We start from the raw sequence: 21,498 nt of genomic DNA on the forward strand, positions 1-21,498 counted from the left end.
CGCTAATGAGAACACATTTATTAATTAAACATAATTAATCTTCATCAAGAGAAAGGTGACATGATAACAAGAAAGAAAAAACTGTCTGCAAAAAAACATGGAGAAAGCATTATGAAAACAAATATTTAGAAGAATTTCCACCACTATGTGATTTTGGTGCCAAAAATTACTTAGGAAAATTTTATTACAAAAACTCTCACATGTGTACATTTTAAAAACAGAAAAACTTGTAACCTGTTTAAAAATCTCCTAAATGAAAAGTTTCAATGGATTTAGAAGCTACTCTAAAAAAAGGACCACTTCTCATTGGTTTGCTAAAAAAACTGAATGGCATCTTAGCAGATGAAAATTCTAGTTCAATTTGAAAATGCTACCAAGTTGGTACATGAGTATCATGACTTAGTAAGCACAGCAATAAGGTATTTCTCCCAGGGCCAGTGGTTAAAAACCAGTATCAGAATGTGCTTAATTTAGAAACAGACCTCTGACTTGCCATAATACAGAGCATCAAATCAAGAGTTCAAAAAAAAAAAACCTACTCAATCATATTACTTTCACTAAAATTTAAGAATTTAGTGAGAATATTATTTTGAAGTTTTATGTCATCTTTATCTCAACCTTATAAAAATTTCTATAAGCACAGTACACATATATAAATACAATTTATGTTTATTTATAAACAATTTATATAACTATATCAATTTGTAAATATAGTTATAAATTTATAAATATACATATTTGTGTTTTATAGGCTTGAAGCTTTTTATTGATGGGCACTTATAATAAAAAAACTTGTTTAGATTAAGGTGACCAACTTAACTGCTTTCAAGGGCCAAATACATAAGTGACAGTAGAAATAAACGGGCATAAGAAAATAGAGTCACGGGGCAGATAAGCACACACATGGCCCTCCCCGGGGAGCAGTGGTAAGGCAGCTCCAGCCAGTTGGTGCCGGCTCCAGAATGACGGAGGGCACAGGTGGAGATCAGGATGATGGGCATGTTCCAATGACTTTGATGGCCGGGAAGGCATGATTAGAAGGTTGGTAGATAGAAGCAACAAGACAGATGCCAGGCGCCTCAAATGACACTTTATATGACAGCTGAGAAGGAATCATCTGGAAGAATCACTGCTAAGCAATGAAAATGGTTCTGGACACCTTTCTGCTCCAAAGTACAAATTTGGGGAAACGAGCAGCCTCAAGTACTGTCTCTGGGAGAAATACAGAAACAGGCTACAAGGGAAGCCCTGTCCTCAAGGAAAAGTCAGGTCTCCGTCAGGTCAAGCAGACAGAGGAGGGATTCTGTCAAGCGGGAGGTGTAGGCGATTTGGCCAGCTCACGACAGGGAGTCTTCAGAGCCCAGAGGAAGGACTTGGGAGGGAAGGTATAGAGCAGCACAATCCAATAGAAATAAATGCAATGCCAATCTGACCAAGCTTCTCCTTACCTTATGAAAGAAGGCAGCACCTGTCAGCACCATGGACAGCTCACAGGAGTAGTTGGAGTTGTACAGCCAGGACTGGTGAGGGATGTCCCACGCATGGTAACGGCCAGGGAACCCAACAATGCGGTCCCGTGCTTCCCGCCACACCCTTAAAAAACACAAGTATATGCACACCTCAGTACAAAGCTCTGAGATTATCAGAAACATTTTAAATGATGGCCTCTATTTTGCAGGCTTGGGCACTCAGGCTGTGTTAATTTTTTTCCTTTTTTAAATAACAGAATCAGTAACAAGTCAAACAGGATAAAACAAATAACCAGTGTCTCACATAGCTTTCTTAATAAGCACCTGCTTATTATTCATCTAATTTCTGACAGTCAGTACCTCTCCAGGCCTTACAGAAAGAACAAGCTGGAACAACACAGGATGGAGCTAAGTTAAAGGTCACTAGAATGGGGGATGGACAGCAATCTGCTAAGAAGCAGGAAGAAGATACCAATTTGTATTTATATTCATTTTTAGTATTTAATTTCTTTAGAGAAGTTTTGTTTTTAATGACCATATATTACAGTAGGACTCATATATAATTATGTACATTGCACACTTTTCTTTTTACTTAGAGAAAAAAGCTGGAGACCCAGACTGTTGCATGGAGTTAAGGTGCCACAGTCTTGATTCCTGATCTGAGCAGAGCTGAGGCAGAAACCCGCACCACTGAAAAGAAGTGGTCCATGGGGCCATACAAACAAAAGAGTTCACAAATGCAATAAATAGAGAATTTCAAAATGTTTCCAGGATAAACTCTATCATCCCCAAATTTATAGGTAAGGTAGAACAAACAAAATTAGTTCCCCAGAGTCACAGAAAGCCCTACACCCTGGAGCAGGGCTTCCCATAAACAACGAGCCATCACCTCCCTGCTCCACTCACCCCCAAACAGAGATTTAAACTGCCTGAGAAACTCTCTCATCACTTACACGGAACGTCAATTCCTAAAACACGTTAAGACTTAATTTCAAAAGAATTCCTCTCCTGTTAAGTTCAAAAGCAAGTAATCCAGCCCAACGGACGAGAAACCACAGCTTCCATCACAACGTAACAGCCTTCTGGATGGGCTTTCTGCCACCTCCTACCCAAATCCCAACTCTATCCTAATTTATCTTCTAAAATTGACTCCAAATTACTAACCTAAAAGCTGTAAGATATTTTCATAATATAGCTTGACACTCACAGAATGTTAGAATTGCTTAAAAATACCACTGGCATATCCAAATGTTATATCAACACTCCTAAGATAAAGATCTCTTCAAATGCCTATTGCTCCTAGTAGCCCTGAAATAGCAATAGAAGAAAGAATAGGAAAATGCATATTTCAATCATCTGATCTGGCTGATTGAAGCCAATATAATGAAGACAGTTCTTAATAAGGCAGAATCTCATTTGCTACATGATATCAAAACATAACATATTCAATTTGTTAAGAGCTCCACTGGATGTAAATTACTTACTTAATAAGGAAAAAAACAAGGTGGGGGCACTGGTACAAGCTGACCTCAAATAAAGGCTTAACTTAAAAAATACCCTGGGACAATGCATCAGGAGTTTTAGATAGTGTGGTCTCAGTGGGTATTTGAAAGTTAGGCACTTAAAAATACCAACTATAAGTAATACTACCAATTTACACATAAAAGTGTTGTACATAATCAGTTGCCTAGCATCATATTCAAACTTAGGCTGCACTATTTTTAACCCATGTGCTGTATCATAGATCATGCTTTGGTATACCTTACCTTGAAGGAACTATTCTTTAAATGTGTTAATGTTCTAATTACCTACACATTATGATAGGAAAAAACTTTCAAAGGTAATTTCATAGCTCAAACTTCAAAATAATTCACTGGGCAAATTCAACTTTGCCAAACAATAACAGAGAAACTTAAAAAAATGAAATCAAGATAGTATTCCACTGAAGGATCTGAGTCATGAGAAATACTCCTCTGTTAACATTTCAAATTTAAATACTAGCACCTTTGAAAATAAGTACATCAATTCAACCTCCTCATGGTATGAACTTTGGCACATCATTTACCACAGCACTTCCACATTAGTGTTGTCAGTTAAGTAAAAAAAAAAAAAAAGAAAGAAAATGAAAGTCCAAAGTAGTTTGGACTACTGATAGTCCAAACACTATATATTTTAAATAAAGATGACATATTTTATGCAAATGTGTGAAACTCAAAACAATTCTTTAATGAGTTACCTGGATGAAGTGAAAGGTCATTACTATGAATGTTTAACTTAAAAGTGGTTTTCTGATCTTCAAAACTTAGGCAAAATGGTTTTGAATAAAGATCAGTAAATACTTTAGATAGTATAGTATATTAAAGTCACATGGGCTTTACCCTACAAAGAGACGTTCTTACCCTTGTTGGTTATACTTCATGTTTCTCCCCCCCTCTGGTTCCTTAAGAACCCAACAATGTGAAATGCAGTAAGAAAATAAAGTGTAAAATCAACTAATAACCAAAAACATTCTGTAAGAAATATTTTTTAAGAGATTTTGCTTTCCAGATTCCATGTTTCTTATTAGTATGTAAGCCTTTTCTTCCTCTCCAAAATAGAATATTAAAAAACATATACCAAGCCATGTTAAAGGGAAAAGGTTTGGGTGAGTTCCCTTTGGAAAAGAAAACTCATAAAGCAGAGCCATGAAATATGGAGAAAAAGATCCAGTTGTGGACCTGGAGGTAAAGGTGGAGAAAAAGATCCATGAAATGTGGAGAGAAAGAACATCAGATCCAACTGTGGAATTCAAAAGTTCTGGGTCCAAGACAAGACAAATACTTGGATCCAGGAAGGGAAACCCACTTTCCGCCCCACAATCGCTCACCTCCTCTTAACCTAACACATCTTCCCTTCTTTTTTTTAAAATAACGTTTATTGACATACAAACCACATACCACAAAATTGACTCATTTGAAAGTATATGACTCACTGAGTTTTAGTATATTCACAGAGCCCTGAAACCATCACCACTATCGAATTTCAGAATATTTTTGTTACCCCAAAAAGAAACCGCCTAATCTCACTCCCCATTTCCCCCTCTCCCCAGCCCATGACAACGACTAATCTACTTTCCATCTCCATGTATTTGCCTACTGTGGACATTTCACATAAACAGAATCATACACTATGTGGCCTTTGGTGACTGGCTTCTTTCACTTGATCTGTTTTCAAGGTTCACTCACGCCGCAGCCTGGGTCAGGACTTCATTCCTTTTTATATTGCTAAATAACCTTCCACTCTACAGATACTCCACCTTTTATGTATCCATTCATCAGTTAATGGGCTTTCAGGTTGTTTATACTTCTTTTTTGTTTCTTCGACAACTGATTTTTTTGTGTGTGGCAAAATGTAATATAAAATTTACTATTTTAACTATTTTTAAGTGTAGAATTCAGTGGCAATAAGTACATTCACATGGTTGTATGACCATCACCACCATCCATCTCCAGAACTTTTTCACCTTCCCCACCTGAAACTCTGTCCCCACCAAACACTAACTCCCCATTCCCGCCCTCCTCCAGGCCCTGGCTCCCTGTCCCTATGAATCCGACTGCTCTGGGTGCCTCATGTAAGTGGAATCATACAGTTCATACCCTTTACGCTGTTTAAACTTGCTACCATAAATAATGCTATGAACATTTATGTACTGCTTCTGTATGGACATAAGTTTTCAACTCTCCAGGTCCCTTTTGTTTAACTGTCTCAAGAACACATCTGCCTCTTTCTTTGGTACATAAGCTGAAGGTAGCTGAGATCCATATTATCTTTTGCCAAAGGGAGGAATAAGCAAACTGGGAAGACAAGGCAAAGCTTTTAGGCCGAAGGGCACCCAAACAAATGAGAAAAGGCTGAGGTGATAAAAGGCCAGGAAGTACAGCCAGAGATGACTCCCCAGTTCCATAACCAGAGGCAACGACTCTAGTAACCCAAGAAAAAGACAAATAACCCAAATAACAATGGCAAAAGCATCTGAATAGGCTTTTCTCCAAAGAAGACATACAAAGGGTTGCTATGCACATGAAAAGATGTTGGACACCATTAGTCATCAGGGAAATGCAAATCAAAATTGAAATACCACTGCATACCCAGTAGGATGGCTATAAATAAAAAATGGAAAATAACAAGTATTCATAGGATGTGGAGAAAATGGAACTCTTACATACTGCTGGTGACAGTATGAAAATGGTACAGCCACTCTGAAAAACAGTGGAGAAATTCCTCAAAATGATAAACAAAGGACCATAAAATCCAGCAGTCCTGCTCCAAGGTACACATCGAAAAGAAAGGAAATGTTCATACAAAAACCTGTACATGAATGTTCATGGCAGCACTATTCACAAGAGCCAAGAAATAAAAATGACCCAAATGTCTGTCAACAGTTAAATGAATCAACAAAATGTATTTATATCCACACAAACACATTAAGTGCTGACACAGGCTATAAGGTGGATGAACCATGAAAACCCTATGTTAAGTGAAAGAAGGGCCCAGAGTATCCAGTACCATTTACGTGAAATGTCCACAAGAGGCAAATTTATAGAGACACAAAGTAGATTAAAAGTTGCCTAGGGCTTAAAGAGGTTGGGGAGAAATAGGGCGTGGGCACAGGGTTTCTTCTCGTGGCAATGAAGACTTCTAAAAGATTGTGGTTAGGTTGCACAAATCTGTAAATATACTAAAAACCACTGAATAGCATGCTTAAGTGAGTGAACTGTATGATGTATAAGTTATATTCAATAAATGTTACTCAAAACTGGATTGCAGGAAAAATGATCACACACTGGATGTCATGGTAAATGTCAAATTATTTTAAAGTTTCTCAATGCTTATCCTCAATTTTTGCACCTACCTCCTTGTGTGGACAGGAGATAAACTGTCCATGGGCCAGCGTCACAGCCCATGACACACTCGGGGTATCCCTGACCTCCTCCATCCCTGTACTGTACTATTCCGTCATGGGGGGATAAGCTCCACTAAGAACTCCTAAGATTCAAGAAAACAGTACAGTAGTTGGGTGGAAGTTCTGGAGTCAGACAAACCTGCATTTGATTTCCAGGTCTGCCACTTACTTTCTAACTTCATGGTTTCATTCTCTTGAATCTCAATTTAGTCCTGTGTACAAATGGAGAGGGCCCCACCCCACATCATCAAGTTTTAGGAGAATCAACGAGACAAAGTGCTGAGCCCAGCTCTGGCACACAGGACAGGTTCGACAAGTGCCATGCATTTATCATCACAAGCCCCTCCTTCCCCTCCCCTTTTCCCTCATGGATCTCTGCATCCAACTCCATCTCTCCCTAAATCTTTCAGGCCCCAGGACTCTGGCACTGTTGCATCGCCCCAACATAGCCAGGGAGTTACTCTCATTCCTCAAACACAAAAACCTCCTGTTTTCTTTAGGGGACCAGCCGGCCTCCAGTGAGGCAGTGGCAGCGTGGCTCACAGGAGCCCTGTCCTGGCCCATCGCAGAATTCCTTCTCCCTGGCCTCCGAGGAAGAGCCCATCGGGGAGCAAAGGCGACGCAAAGCCAAGCAGAGCCTCGAGATGAAGAGAAATGGCGCTTCCAACGCTGTCTAAGACCTTGGACCCGCTGTATCTCGGGTCAGCCCTACTACCTCTGCAGATTTCTCAGTTCCCGTGAGCCAAGAAATCCGGCGTGCTGCCTAAACCAGGTCTGAGTCGGCTTCCTGTCACTTGCAGAAGAAACTGTTTCTTGATTGGAAAATCAGCTCCTCACCGAAACCCAAACATGATTTCATCGTGGCGGAGGTGAGCATCATCATCAATAGACAGGACGGCCTCCGTCTCGATTTCATTCCAGGGCAGGAATCGATTGTTCAAACTGTTCTTCTCAGTCCGGACCACCTGGAAGGGGGAAGGAAACACACTGATGGTCAGAGCTGCGTCATCAAACACAAAGCCAAAGCCGCCTTCAGGTCAAAGGGGAATCTGTGGCTAAATTCACTGAATCATGTTGCCTGGTTACCTACTCTTTATAAAATCTAGCATTTGCCTTTCAGGAATAAAAACTGCCTTAGAATTCAGAAAATGTATAAGGATTTCACATTTTAAGCTTTATTCATTTGTGGACTAATCCTCTTGTAGAACACACTAAAGCTGAGGATTATTTTACATATGTGATAAACGCAGTTCAAGGAAATTACAAAAAGCCTTCCCACGAGAACACAAGGTGGCAGAGGAGAACTGAGAGTATGATTCCCAGCTCTGGAACCTCCGTTTGCTCATAAACTTTAAAACCAAACTCACAAATGCCTTGAGTCTGTCACTCCTGACCCCCAATTTTAAGTCCTTTTTCACCATATAGACACAGGCAGCATGCCCAGTCGAGTTAACTGCTTCACCTTTGCAGTCCCTGCCCACAGCACTGACGACACATGCAAAAACTTTTTCCTTCAAGCTGCACTAATTACATAAAACTAACAGCTTCTGTGTCCACAGCAAATCCCAACACGGAGAATCTCTATCCAAAGTGACCCACATCGTGAAGTATTTTCTTCCTCAAACAAAGATTAGTACCCAAAGAGAACTACACTGTAATAAAAAGATTTAATTGAAATCACATCTCAGATAAGCACAGTTTACCACACTGGAGGTGGGAGCTCTGTTATTCACCTCGCCCCCTACTGAAATGAATGAGGATACCCACACTCAGGACTTTGACAGCTCATTTTATTTTTATACTTTCTATACCTAATTAATTCAACCAATGAAGAACCACCATTTCAGTCTCAAAAACCACAAAGAGAACCTCTTGAGGAATCATCTTTTTAGAAAACCAAGAAGGGTCATCTTACTTTCAACAGAACATGTTACTTGTATCGACAATAACCCCTCCCTAGTGGGATGAATGTAATTACATCCAGGGTCTAAAAGTCTATAAAAGTTTATCTAGAAGTTTATTACAAGTTATGATTTCAAAGGTACTCCTATGATCTCAAATATTGTCTCTTCAGCTTAAAATACTCTTTCTCCTATTCTTCTACCAAAATTATTCTGCCCCTGGAGACCCAGCTCAGGTGCCTCCTGTCACTCCTCTCCTTGCCACAATTAATCACTTCTTTGTTCTTAGGGCAGAATCCTCATACTTCAACTCATTCAGAATCCAGTTGGTTCAGAACTAGAAGGGCTTGGAGGTCAGAGTCCAGCTCTCACTCTATCCATGGACAACAGGCAAGGGGCAGAGCTAGACTCTAACTCGTACCTTCTAGCTCCAAATCAGTCTTTCTCTGCTAAACTTACATTAAATTTATAAATCTCATCAAACTAAGGCCCCATGGAAAATGCCTTATTAACTTGTATGCCACCAAGAAAGAAAAATGCTGCCAGATAAGAAAGCACACGAAGTAGGTTTTCACTTAGAATATTTACTTTATTGAAGAGCTTTTCAAGACTCTGCCTCAGCCCCAGAGGGGTTCCTCCCAAGCCAAGACAGGGAAGGGGCTGTAACAGATTTGCTGCTAGAGGACAGACGTCAGTCGGGCAGCAGGCACAACCAGCCAGCTTGCCCTGCAGGGCACTGCCCCGTGTAAAAACCCCCAGGCCTGTCGCCTAGGACTCCCAGGCCCAGGTTCAGCAGTAACAGAACCAAGGCCCTGAGGCCTGGCACAGGGAGGGGTGAGGAGCAACGAGGGGGAGACCGCTACTCATCGTGGCTGCCAGGCTCCCTTCCCAGAGAACAGGAGGGTGGCCAGAGGTAGCCAAAGCCACATGCCAGCCTCCGCAGAGGTCACCTTGAAAGCACACGATTTCAGAGATGTTATGATGTAATGTCCACCGGAGAATCAATGGACCACAGAGGCCATTCACTGAAACACCTCCAAATGACTCTTGGGCCATTCATTTTCCTTCCCTAACATGCCCAGCTTTCACTGATACAGAACTGCAATCCTGCCGGTTCAGGTGGACGGGGCTCGCCTGCAGCTCCAGCAGTGAATCCACGGAGCTTACAACCTCCACGGAGCTTAAAATCCAGCACTGAGTACACGGAGTTTACAATGAGGAGAAAACAACTGAAAAATCCAATCCTTGAATATTTGGTTATAGATCACTAATTCTGTGAGTTAAGAACAGGAGAATTATCTACAGCAAAAGCAGTGATGCAGGAACACAGCACAGAGATCAAAGTGTGATCCAACACCCCACAAGGCAAGCAACGGCCTGGGACGCGGCTGGAAATGCAGAACCGCAGGCCCACCCCAAACCTACCACATTAGAACCTGCACTTAAACAAGGTCCCCAGGTGATCCTATGCCTGTGAAGCTTTGTGATGCACTGGTACAGAGGAAAAAGCATGGCTCTGGAGTCAGGAGAGCTTGAGTTTAGATTTCAATTCCACCACTTACTGGATGTGGGAAAGCAAGTAACCTCTCCGCTAAATCAACGCAGCACCATGTTTCATGCAAAAACTGAAGTCGTTCATCAGCCCAACTTGACAATCCTATTAACAACTTCTTAATCTAAAAACAAGAAACAATGACAAACCCTAAAGTGATCATGATTTGATACATACTGTATATCCAAAATTTTGTCCAATTTACAAAGTAAATCACATCGAGAGGACCTGCTTATCCCTTGGAAGACTTAGAACTGAAGGTCTAATGGCACGTGTGTTTTGGCCTAGACTTCATATCCAGTTTTTGAGCAGGTTTATTAACACCCATCAGAGGCCAAGTTCACTAAGGTCAGCTTCTATGGATTCCAGGAAGATAGTGTACATTCCACCTCTGCTCATCCAGGCATAACTCCTCCGATATGGATGTCAGCAAGATTCTCAGATTAGGGAACTGAAGCATCAGCCATCAGAAGAAAGAAAAGCTTTTAAGGATTCACAGAAATACACCAAGTACTGCTGCAGCTTATCTGTGGTTAGCCTACATATAACTGTTGTCAATAAGTCTGCTTAAGGATAGAGAGTGGTACGATTCTCAACTAGGAGTGATTTTTGCCCCCAAGGAACATTTGACAATGACTGTGGACATTTTTGGTTGTCACAACAAGGGGAGGGAGAATGTGCTATTTGCACTTAGTGGATAGAGGCCAGGGATGCTAAACCTTACAGTGTACAGACAGCACCCCACAATGACCTGTCCCCCCAAAAGTGTCACTGGTGCCATTGTTGACACCCTGACTTAAAGTCAACCACCAGGAGACAGAAAAGCAAACTTCAAAGAGTTAATTATAGTTCATTATTTAAGGACAATCACTTTTTCCCCACAGCCAAAAAGAGATTTCTGCCCTTACAAACTTTGTAAATACAAACTAAAATTAAGGGGGGAAAGGGCAGTGAAGAGTAAAATTTTTCTTCTAACAGTTTTGCTTCAAAGTTCTAGTGCTTAGTGGCCAGATGAAGCTCAGCAAACCAACGATTATCCACCTAGCATCAAATACGGACAGAAAGACTCAAGGATTTGTAATGCAGACATGCACACCAGCATTGGCCCGAGAGGCTGAGACATGCAGAATGTGAAAGAAGTGAGTCAACCAGAAGTAGTTAGGAAACATTCTTATTTTTGTGATGTTTTGTTCCAAATTAAAACAACATTCCCTCCTTCCTCAACATTGGCTGTTCTTTCTTTCATGCCTTATGATTATACCTTAGTAATTTGTGAACGTGAAGACTGACCTTTCAATCATTAATTACTGGCATGACATTAACCATAATGTATAGAGCACAGTCCCTGGCATATAGCAGATGTTCAGCAAATGTTTCATGGATGATGAAGAACAAATGAGTAGGAAATAGGACCTAATTTGGTCCTGTCCATTCTGTTCTCAAAATATGGAATTAAAACTTTGAGAAGTTCATCTATCCAAGTATAGAACATTTGATATACTGAAACTCCTTTGTGTTTAACCTAGTTTTCTATGCCAAAAACCCAACAACCTACAACAACCAAATCAGAAGCAATGTTTACAAATATTTATTTTTCTTATTTCATGTGCAAGGCTCCTAAGGATGCTTCACTAGTTCTTCTGTTCACCACCATTCATGAGAGCCTTGGCTTTCTCTTCTCATTACAATGGAATAGTCCCTAGAACCCAACCTATGCAAATGTATGCCACAGGGTATGCATGATCAAAAAATAATAACTAATTTCAGTTAACATTCACCTTGGTTCTTGAGGAATTCTGGAGCTAATGAATGATAAAAGAACTACTCTAACAGGGTCCTTTCTCCTAGAGGATTAAGGAGGCCTTTGGCTTCTAAATCCAGGTACAATTAGCAAATCCACATTAATTAGCAAAGTGTCAATTCACACCATAAATATTTAATTAGCTACCAGCATAAATCTGATTCCATACTTAGCAAATCTCCCTTAAAATCTAAGGGATTGGAATGTAAATAGTTGTTGGTATTAACAAGAACAAGGGAACATTTCAACAATTCAGCAAGTGACAGCTGCTCAAGTGAAGGAGAAAAATGAATTTGGATTCAAATGAAGAACTACCTAAACATGGAATCTTTTAAGAAAGCAGCTCTTAACTAGCCATAGGCAAGTCTTCGAAGTTGACAGGCAAGAAAAATCAAGGGCTTAAAGAGAAAAAGTGAATCAACCCAAGTCATTAAGTGCGTCTTAGGTGGAAAAACCACCGGGACGTCTCGTAACAGTGCCGTTTTTCCACAGAAGGTTGCTGCCAGTCCCTTTTACCTGATACCTGGGCAGGGTTGGCTCTATGCCCAAGAGGCCAGCAATTCAACTGTCCCAAACCCTGCCTCTGTTAAAGAAAGTAGTTAAAATATTTATAGAGAATGGAGTCAAATTCTCCAGCTTGAAACTATTTCCTCTTTTTTCAGAAGAACTAGAAAAAACTTGTATTGCTAATATGAGCAAGCCATTCAAAATAGCCCCCATCCCAAATAGGTATTATATTATTGCAATGAGCTGCCTAGTAATCAAAGAGAACTACTTATTTCCCACCAGAGTTAAAAGAAAGGATTAGTTCTGGTAAGTTCTCCGACAAATTTCAATCACTGTTAAAGGAGGTGGCACCAACTTCTCTACATCCCTATCAAATTCAAAGGAAACTCAGGAAAAATGGGAAACAAAGGCTGCTTTATTATTCTATTTGAGCAGCATCTACCTTTCACAGAACACATGTTTGGTTTTTCTTTTTTTATTTCAATGACATTCAGAAAGTCGTAACTGAGAAAGAAAAAAGTGAAATTTGGGAAGAGGTCTATAAAGAAATCTCCCCCTTTACAACACTTAATATACAAGATAAATTCTAGGATCAAAAGTGTTAAAAATCCTACACATACTCAGTCTTTGAAGAGTCTCAGACTATAAATTCAATAAAATAAAATAAAATAAAAGATTAGCAGCGGTAATAAGAAAGAAAATTTAAAACAAAGATTTGTGCAGGAGAAAGCAGTCCCAGTGATGACCCCAAGGGAGGTCATGGAGAGGATGCCAGAAGCCTCTCTCGGTGCAGAGTTCAAGCTGCCCGTGACACAGGCAGATTATCCACACTGCCTTCCACCTCCGTGGGCACGAAGGGGTAAGGAAGAATCAAACAACTACTGGGCATTTCTCCAGATTCCTTATTGTATTATCCTAATTCCTTCCTCTGTAATCCAGAAGTCAAAGAGGTTAATTACCTTATCAAAGATGACAAAAATTACTATTTAATTCCAGGTCTCTATCACTTTAAAACTCATACTGCTCTATCCTACATGCTGCTGCTTAGAAAATATTTCATATGACTCAGTTACATGATGAAATAAATTTTTAGAAAACTGGTCTAGTACAAACACTCCCCTTGCAGACTAATTCTGCCTAAAAATGGTTTCTTTAAACAAGCTTCTAGCAATGCATAAGCTCATCAGACCTTTTGCCTTGCTTTGCTACCTTTCTCTGTAAAGTGCCTAAGCTACAGGGCAACAAGTAGGCAGTTTGCTTAAGACTCACTCCATGGCCTCACATTTAAGAGAAATGGGAAATCTTCTAGATTGCCAAGAGGGTGGATGAACTCAGGACTAAAGCCTTGTCTTGCATACTTGGCTATTATCTTTCCTATAAAATACAACATCCTAACCATGACAGATGGAGCAAAGAATGAGAAAGAACCTGCAAAAGACTACAGAAAAGGTTCAGGATCTCCAATTCCCAAACACCAAACTCCCAACTCCATCCTGCAAAGGAATTCCATACTATCCTGATGAATGACACAGTCTTCTTCCTAAATCCTTCAGGGGGTGATTAAAACTGCAGTTTCTGGAATCAGACATACTAAAGCTCAGCTCCTCCATTACTTACTAAATCATGACCTTGGACAAAATAATTAACTTCTGTAAGCCTCACTTTCCATAGCCATAAATAAAGAAATCGTAACAGATACTGACGTAAGTTCTTCACATGCTAAATTATAGACAAACCTCAAAGATATTGTGGGCTCAATTCCAGACCACCTCAATAAAGCAAATATTCTACTAAAGTGAGTCAAATGAATTTTTTGATTTCCCAGAGCATATAAAAGTTGTTTTCACAATACTGTAGTCTATTAAGTCTTCAACAGCATTATGTCTAAAACAATGTACATACCTTAATTAAAAACACTTTATTGCTAAAAACGCCAATCATCCGAGCTTTCAGCAAGTTATAATCACTGATCACAGACCATCATAAATAATGAAAATGTTTGAAATACTGCAAAAATTACCAAAATATGACACAGAGAAACGAAGTGCACAAATGGTGTTGGAAAAATTGCGCCTATAGACTCACTTCCCACAGGGTTGCCACACACCTTCAATTTGTAAAGAATGGAGTATCTGCAAAGTGCACCGCAGTGAAGTATAATAAAACAAGGTGTGCCTGGGTCCTAACTGCTTCTTAGACGTTAGCTTTACCATCCCATCACCCTCTCTCCTTCTTTGTAGCGACACAGGAGTCTACGGGTGAGGGGGTTTGTAAACCTTCATGGGGCCAGGATCAATCTGAGTTTTGGAGTCTTAGGAGACTTAGGAAGTGAGCAGCAAACACAGACCTGGCAAGGCCTGAAAGGACTGAAAAAGCAGAGGGAGAAATGTGACAGGGAGCGGAATCTGCTGGTCAGGAAGACGTGCGTGCGTGCGTGTGTAGGAAGACGTGCGTGCGTGTGTGTGTGTGTGTGTAGGAAGACGTGCGTGCGTGCGTGCGTCTGTGTGTGTGTGTGCGTGTGTGTGTGTGTGCGTGTGCGTGCGTGCGTGTGTGTGTGTGTGTGTGTCTGTGTCTGTGTCTGTCTACGGAAAGGGATTGAGAGTAAAACAAACTGCTCATTGCTCTATTACCATGATGGGGACGCCGATGTCAGGCCACAGAAGGTCCTCTGACGGTAGCTTGGGCGAATTCCAGACCACCACTACCTTGTTCAGGTACGGGAGGCCATTCAGTCTCTCCAATGAGTTCATAAGCACTTCCTCCCGCTCGTAAGTCAACATCACTACCGTGAACTGCTCCCGTGGAACGTTGCCTCCAAGGGCAGCCTGAAACTCCTTGCCAGAACCCCCTGCTCCCCCACCGATAGGCCGGAATCCAGTCCCCGAGCCCAAGAATTTGGCCTCTGAGGGCAACACGGGGTCAAAGGGTGTGTGGGGGAAAAGATGGAAAGGCCCTGGAGCGGAGTTCCAGCTGCGGTAAAAGTCAGTGACAGTCAGAGTGAAGTTGCGGAGGTATTTGGGTGAGGCATAAGGCGGCTCGGTTTCCACCGGCCCCAGGTCCAGGTCCCCATTGTCGGCCATGTTGGGGTCGGTCCCAGCCGCCTTGCCTGAACGATGGGGGATCTCAGCTGCTGCCTCTTCCCGGATGGGAGCAGCTGGAATCTGGATGCGAGTCCTAATCATAGCCAGCACGGTGTTAAAAATACTGTCAGCAGTTGAGAAGTAAGTCTCCCAGAGAAAGCGGCCCTGCCGCCTCATAGCCAGCAGATCGCTGTCCAAGAGACTTCGTAACAGGAAGTGAACCTCGGTGACGCGCGGCTTAGGCACCACCAGGGCCGCCTCATTCCACTGCAGCATGTCCTGGTAAGGAAGCTGTACTTGCTCCCCCAGCACAACTGGGACAGCACCGACCTCCAGGGCTTCGAAGAGCCGCGTCGCACACCCAGACGAGATGAGCAGCTGCGGGTCCCCGGGGGTGATGATGAGGGCGAAGGTGGAGAGCCTCAGCAATGCCAGGCGGTCCTCGCGCTCCCCGCACAGAGCCCACTCGGTAGGCAGGCTGGGTTTAGGCTGGTTTTTGCAGGTAAATTCTACCGAGACTTGATCGAGCTTGCTGTCCTGTACGGCCTTTAAGGTGGCAATGATACGGTCATCATAGTCAGCTGGCGGGTCACCCTCCATCTCCTCCTCGAAGGAGCGGGCCTCCTGAAGGCTGGACCTCAGGGACTCGATCTTCTCACCCTGGAAGGTGAAGAGATACTTCCGCTTAACTGGCACCTGTGGCGGGATCTCCATGAAGTTGGGCTCCGACATGGCATGGACTAGTGGCGACACTACCAAGTCAAAGCCAGGTCTGTACTGCGCAGCATAGAAGGTGGACTGGGCCACCATGGCGCGGCCTGTACTGACATTATACAGTAAATTCTGTGTGCCTGACTTCCGTGACAGGCTGATGACGACATGGTTGTGTCCATCTGCCCGCCAGTGCGGTAGAGAATACAGCTGCTTCTCAAGGTCGGCGGGCCGCAGCACCACTGGCTCCTGCATCTCTCCCACTAATGCCACATACAGGCAGGCGATGTCCGCATTCTCTGTGACATAAACGTTGGCTCGTGCTGTAGCCTGAAAAGCCTGCTTGACCAAGGGGTCCAGGTAGCTGCCAAAGGCAAACTGGTCACTGTCATAAACGTAGACCGGGAAGCCGGAGGTGAGAGGGCAGCGGGAATAGTCGAAACAGCTGTGCAGCCGGCAGCCTCGCGTGACCTTTGGGGGAGGGAGGCCAGCGTCGTCCTTCTCTGGGAGCAATCGGATAGGCAGGGAAAGTTTGGGCTGATTTTGAGCCATCAGCTCTTTGTACGAATGCTCCGTCTGGCTGATGACATTCTTGAGCTGCAGCAGGTCCTGCTTGGCATTCTCAATACTCTTCTTACAGGCTTCAATCTTCAGGTTCAGCTTGGCGATCTCACTGTTCAGCTCCTGCCGCTTGGCTTCCAGCTGCAAGAGCTCTTCGCTCACTGACTCGCGGATCCGGCAGAGATCCAGCACGTGCTTCACCTCGCACAGCTCGTTACCAGCCCGTGGACCGAAAATCCGCTTGCCTGCCTCATCGGCCTCGTCCAGGGTGGTGAGATAATAGTGAGCAATGAGGGGGAAGAACACCAGAATGATGAAGAGGGTAAAGCTGAGCCACGTGAGCCGGATACGGTTGGACCAGCGCAGCATACACGTCTGACCCCCATTCCCCACTCCCCCGCTGCGCAACATGGTATAGCCCGTCATGAGTTCCTCTGCGGCTCCAGCCCCCTCCGATCACGTCGGGTCACTCGCCATAACCATGAGTTACTGTTGAATAAACTCAATCTCTGTTCACTCACACATTTCTGTAAGAGTTTGTCTGCTCCCTATACAAGGCACCAAATAAAATGGAAATTTCATTTTCCTCAGCTGTGAATGAAATCATCTCTGACCTTATTCCAGCAGATGTTAAGTTCTGGTTGGTGACCAAAGAACATGTCTTTAATCTTTATCAAATGGTAAAAGGTACCACATTGTCGATGAGATGAAATGGAGACGATTCCTGATGATGACACGCAACAAAAACACCCTGGAGTCAGACAGACTTTGTCAACTGCCATAGCTCTTGCTCCTTGGTTTTGCTGACAAACAAGTATGCATAGTTACTCTCCACGGTTATAAAGTGGCTGGTTAGAACTGAAATAAATGCCAGCCTCTTACTGAAGTCATTGCCAACAATCAGGCCTGAAAAATAAAAAGAACCGTGTCAGTCTTAAAGAGATTATGTTCGACATGCCTGCCCCTCCCTTCCCCCCCACTGCCAACCAGGACATTTCTAAAAAATGCTTAAGTCTGTAAGATACAACAACGGTTGGAACACTGGTGCATATCTCACAAAGCATTTGAAGTCTGGTGTAAGTTTTGTTTAGTATGGACATCTTACTTGGTGTTAAGAAATGGGTAAGGGTAAGTGTCCAAAAACAGCTTCAGCTTTTCCACACAGATACACACCCTTCTTCCTATTTAACTGTATACAAGGCGGCATTAGAGCCCTAGGAAATGATGAGCACCTACATTCAACAGAAGGCAAAGATATGCAACAATTTGTTTTTCTAGACTAAGGCATCACCTTTAGACTAAGAGGGACACCTTCCCATCCAGCCTTGGGAGCTATGTTCATTCCTAACATGAAAGGCCTTCTGAACTACTTAAAACAACAACAAAAAAGACTGTGAGAAGCTCAATTTGTTATATTCAAGGTTGAAAAGAACTCTTTTGACCCCTACCCAGTAGGAGATGCAGTAGTGTAGAGACAAAAGGTGTTTGCTTCTCATTTATCTTGTTAGCGGACATCATGTGCTCCTGGTTAAATATAAATAGTAACTTGGTCTTTTAGAAAGAACACTATACTTAGCAATGACGGGCATTATTTCTCATCCTTTGGAGACAGATTTGCTATCAGACCTTATGCCTCTGTTTCCTAATCTCCCAAAATGGAGATAACAACATATTATGTTGTTATAAAAAGAAGGGACAGATGATGTGAGGGTACTTTAGGCTTGTAAGTTTTCAAACAACACTCCCAGTCCTGTGCTCTACCAAACTTCACTATCACAGGCTATAAAAGCTTTTCACTTGCTTTCACTCAGCATATCTACACCTCAATTCACAATTTTCTGTGCCAAAGAATACTTCAAATTCCTTTCAGTCATTTCCTCCAAAAAGTATTTATCATACTCTTAACATGTCTAAGACATGGTAAATATAACTGTGGGAGAATCTAGAATGTAAAATAATCCGGGACCTGATGGAACTTCCTTTAGCCTAAGAGATAAACAAACAGCAAGGATAGTACACGAGGTAGTTTGAAATAAGCAGTACTTCACTGACGCTTAAGCACTCTCTCTAGCTTCTGCCTCTGTTAACGACATGAAACTTAAAGGTTTAATGGAGTCTTCTCTCTCTTTAAATAAAAACAAATAGTAACAATTTTAATAAAAGGCTTAAGTAGAGCAACAACAACAAAAAAACAAAATATCCTAATCATATAAAAGCCTAAATTTGGATCATCTAAACTTGGAAAATTAATGGCTGACCAAACATCCCAAAGAATGTAGGTTCTGTACTCCTAAAGCATTATCCTTCTCATGCAAATGTTAGAATCCCTCATTCTGTTCTCAGCAGTAATATTCTCTGCACTTACAATCAAATCATAATAAAGAAAAAAAAGAGTGGAGGAAAAAGGATGGCATAAATAATCAAGGCAATTCAGCTGATTCATTCTCTCCTTACCGTGTTTTAGGGTCCTTCCCTTCGCTGACTCATGCAGCATTAGACTTCAGTGAACCATTTCTTGGAACAGTGAACTCCAGGTTCCATGGCTAAGTCTCCTGATAGAAAATAGAAAAGTGACACACTATTAGAAAAATACTTGGTATTATTAAAGAATTTGCTTACTGTCCACTACAAAAAAGCTTCCCTTATGTATATAACTATAGAATTTAATGTCCAAATAGAGACACTTCTTTTTAAGTGAAGAGGGGAACTATTAATAAATACACGGGGACAAAACAGGCATAAATTGGCACTTTTCTCAAAGGCAAACCAACCAGATATATGGTTACTTACTCATGTGCTCTAAGAACAGGGAAAAAAAACAAAACACTATAAGGTTGAAAAGTCCTTTCCTTTTAGAAGTATAGACTAACATATTACAGAGGAAATGATTTATCTGGAATTTGCTTTAAAAAATGCACAGCATGAGGGTGGTGAGGAGCATCTGGATGTATAGATGAAACAAGATTAGTCATGAGCTATTGTTGACACTGAATGATGCGGACACATGAGAGTTTATCATACTATGTTCTGTTTTTACTTATGCTTGGAATTTTTCATATTAAAAACTCAAAAATATATTCCACTTCTGGGAATTTACAAGAAGAAAATAAAATCACTGATTCAAAAAGATAACATGTGCCCTTATGTTTACTGAAGCATTATATACAATAGCCAAGACATGGAAGCAACCTAAGTGTCCATCGCTGGATGAATGGATAGAGAAGATTCAGCACATACATACACAATGGAATATTACTCAGCCATAAAACAGAAGGAAAGCTTGCCGTTTGCAACAATATGGATGGACCTGAAGATATTATGCTAAATTAAGTCAGAGCGAGAAAGACAAATACCATATGATTTCACTTAATGTGGAATCTAAAAAATAAAACAAAACTGTTTGAAACAGACTCTTAAACTCAGAGAACAGACTAGTGGCTGCCATGGAAGAGGAGAGGAAGGAGATGGGTGAAACAGGTGAACAGGATAAAGACTACAAACTCCCAATTATAAAATAAATTAGTCATGGGGATGAAAGTTCATCATAGGAAACACAGTTAGTAATACTGCAATATCTTTGTATGATGATGGACGATAACTACACTTATTATAGTTAGCATTTAATAATGCATGTAATTGTCAAATTACTATACTGTACACCAGCAATTAATATAATATTGTATATCAACTATATTTCATTTTTTAAACATCCCTTCAAAAATGGTTTTTATGAAAAACTATATATATATTACATAGAGTCCAAACAAAATGTTTTTAAAAAGTCATTTGGATACTGACAGTACTTCATCTAATATTGCTAGTTCTACTACTTTATATATGAACAGACCTGGAATAGAAACCAATGTTCTAATGGACACAATGATTGAAAAGAATTTATCCCTATCAAGTTCCATCTCTTTTACTGGAATAAGGCAAAGGGGGCACAATTGTCCAAAAGCATGAACTTTCCTGTCCTAAACAGCTATTAAATTATTTCAAGCACAAAAGAAAGAAAAAGAACCTTCAGATTCTCTTCTGTCATTCTCTGGAAAATGACAATGAAAGTATTAGGACCTAAAAATAAATGTCACTGAAAAATGGATAAGAAGCCATCTCCTGAGATTCTGACTGCACATACAAGATGCATGCTTTATTAATTCTCAGTCACCCACCACAGCACTGAATGTCTAACGTGTCAACCTGGCTCCAACAGTGCATCCCACACACAGCAACCAGACCGCCACCTGAAAGCAGGAATTAGAATGCTGGGGTCCAAGACGGCAGCATAGGAGGATCCTGAGCTCACCTCTCACAGACACACCAAATCTACACCTCCATTTACAGCAGTTCCTCCTGAAGAACTGAGGGCTGACTGAACAGCTTCTGTACAACAAACAATAGAGAGATGGGGACACGGTAATGATAGGGTTCCCAACCCGACACTGCAGCCAGGAGGGATGTAACTGAGTGGCCCTCGTGCACACCTGCCTGTCCTGGGAGGCAGCAAAAAAACGTGGCTTAAAGGGCAACTAGACTATAAGTGAAACAGACTATAAGTAAAATTTACTAGCCCTAGAGAACCCAGCAAACAGACAGGGAACTGCTGGAACTTTCTCTGGGGTTAGAGGCACCGGCAGGTGCCATCTTTTACACTCCCAGGGATGGCAGCAGGATCTGAGTGTTAGCCAACCTTCTAGAACTGCCCCAGCACACACACCCCCAGCCCACACCAGCTCCAGCCACCTGCCACATTCAACTCTCCCACCAAGGTGGCCCCAGTGGGAGGTGCCCGAGAACCTCCAGCCCATGCCCACTCAAGCCATCCTATCAAGGCAGCCACAGCACCTTAGGACTCCCCAGCCCACCCCAGCTCCAGCCATCCCACCAAGGCAGCCCCAGTGCAGCATGCCCCAGGAGCCCCCAGCCCACACCCACTCCAAGTGGCCTTACCCAGCTGACAGGCACACAGTCTAC

The 21,498-nt window shown here is 41.9% G+C and overlaps 1 protein-coding gene across 2 annotated transcripts in view; it reads right to left on the bottom strand.

Moving 5' to 3' along the window:
• Positions 1-21,498, bottom strand: part of EXTL3 (exostosin like glycosyltransferase 3) — a 101,406-nt gene that overhangs the window by 10,918 nt on the left and 68,990 nt on the right. For both annotated transcript variants that reach the window (XM_057506204.1, XM_036888906.2), the window contains 4 exons: positions 18,979-19,076; positions 14,803-17,430; positions 7,249-7,376; positions 1,449-1,593 (listed from right to left, as the gene is read on the bottom strand). In XM_057506204.1, coding sequence (XP_057362187.1) covers positions 1,449-1,593; positions 7,249-7,376; positions 14,803-16,950 — 2,421 coding nt within the window. In that variant the 5' untranslated portion in view covers positions 16,951-17,430; positions 18,979-19,076. The remainder of the gene's footprint in view (positions 1-1,448; positions 1,594-7,248; positions 7,377-14,802; positions 17,431-18,978; positions 19,077-21,498) is intronic.

Source organism: Manis pentadactyla, chromosome 1 (genome assembly GCF_030020395.1).
Source record: "Manis pentadactyla isolate mManPen7 chromosome 1, mManPen7.hap1, whole genome shotgun sequence".
Taxonomy (NCBI): Eukaryota; Metazoa; Chordata; class Mammalia; order Pholidota; family Manidae; genus Manis; species Manis pentadactyla.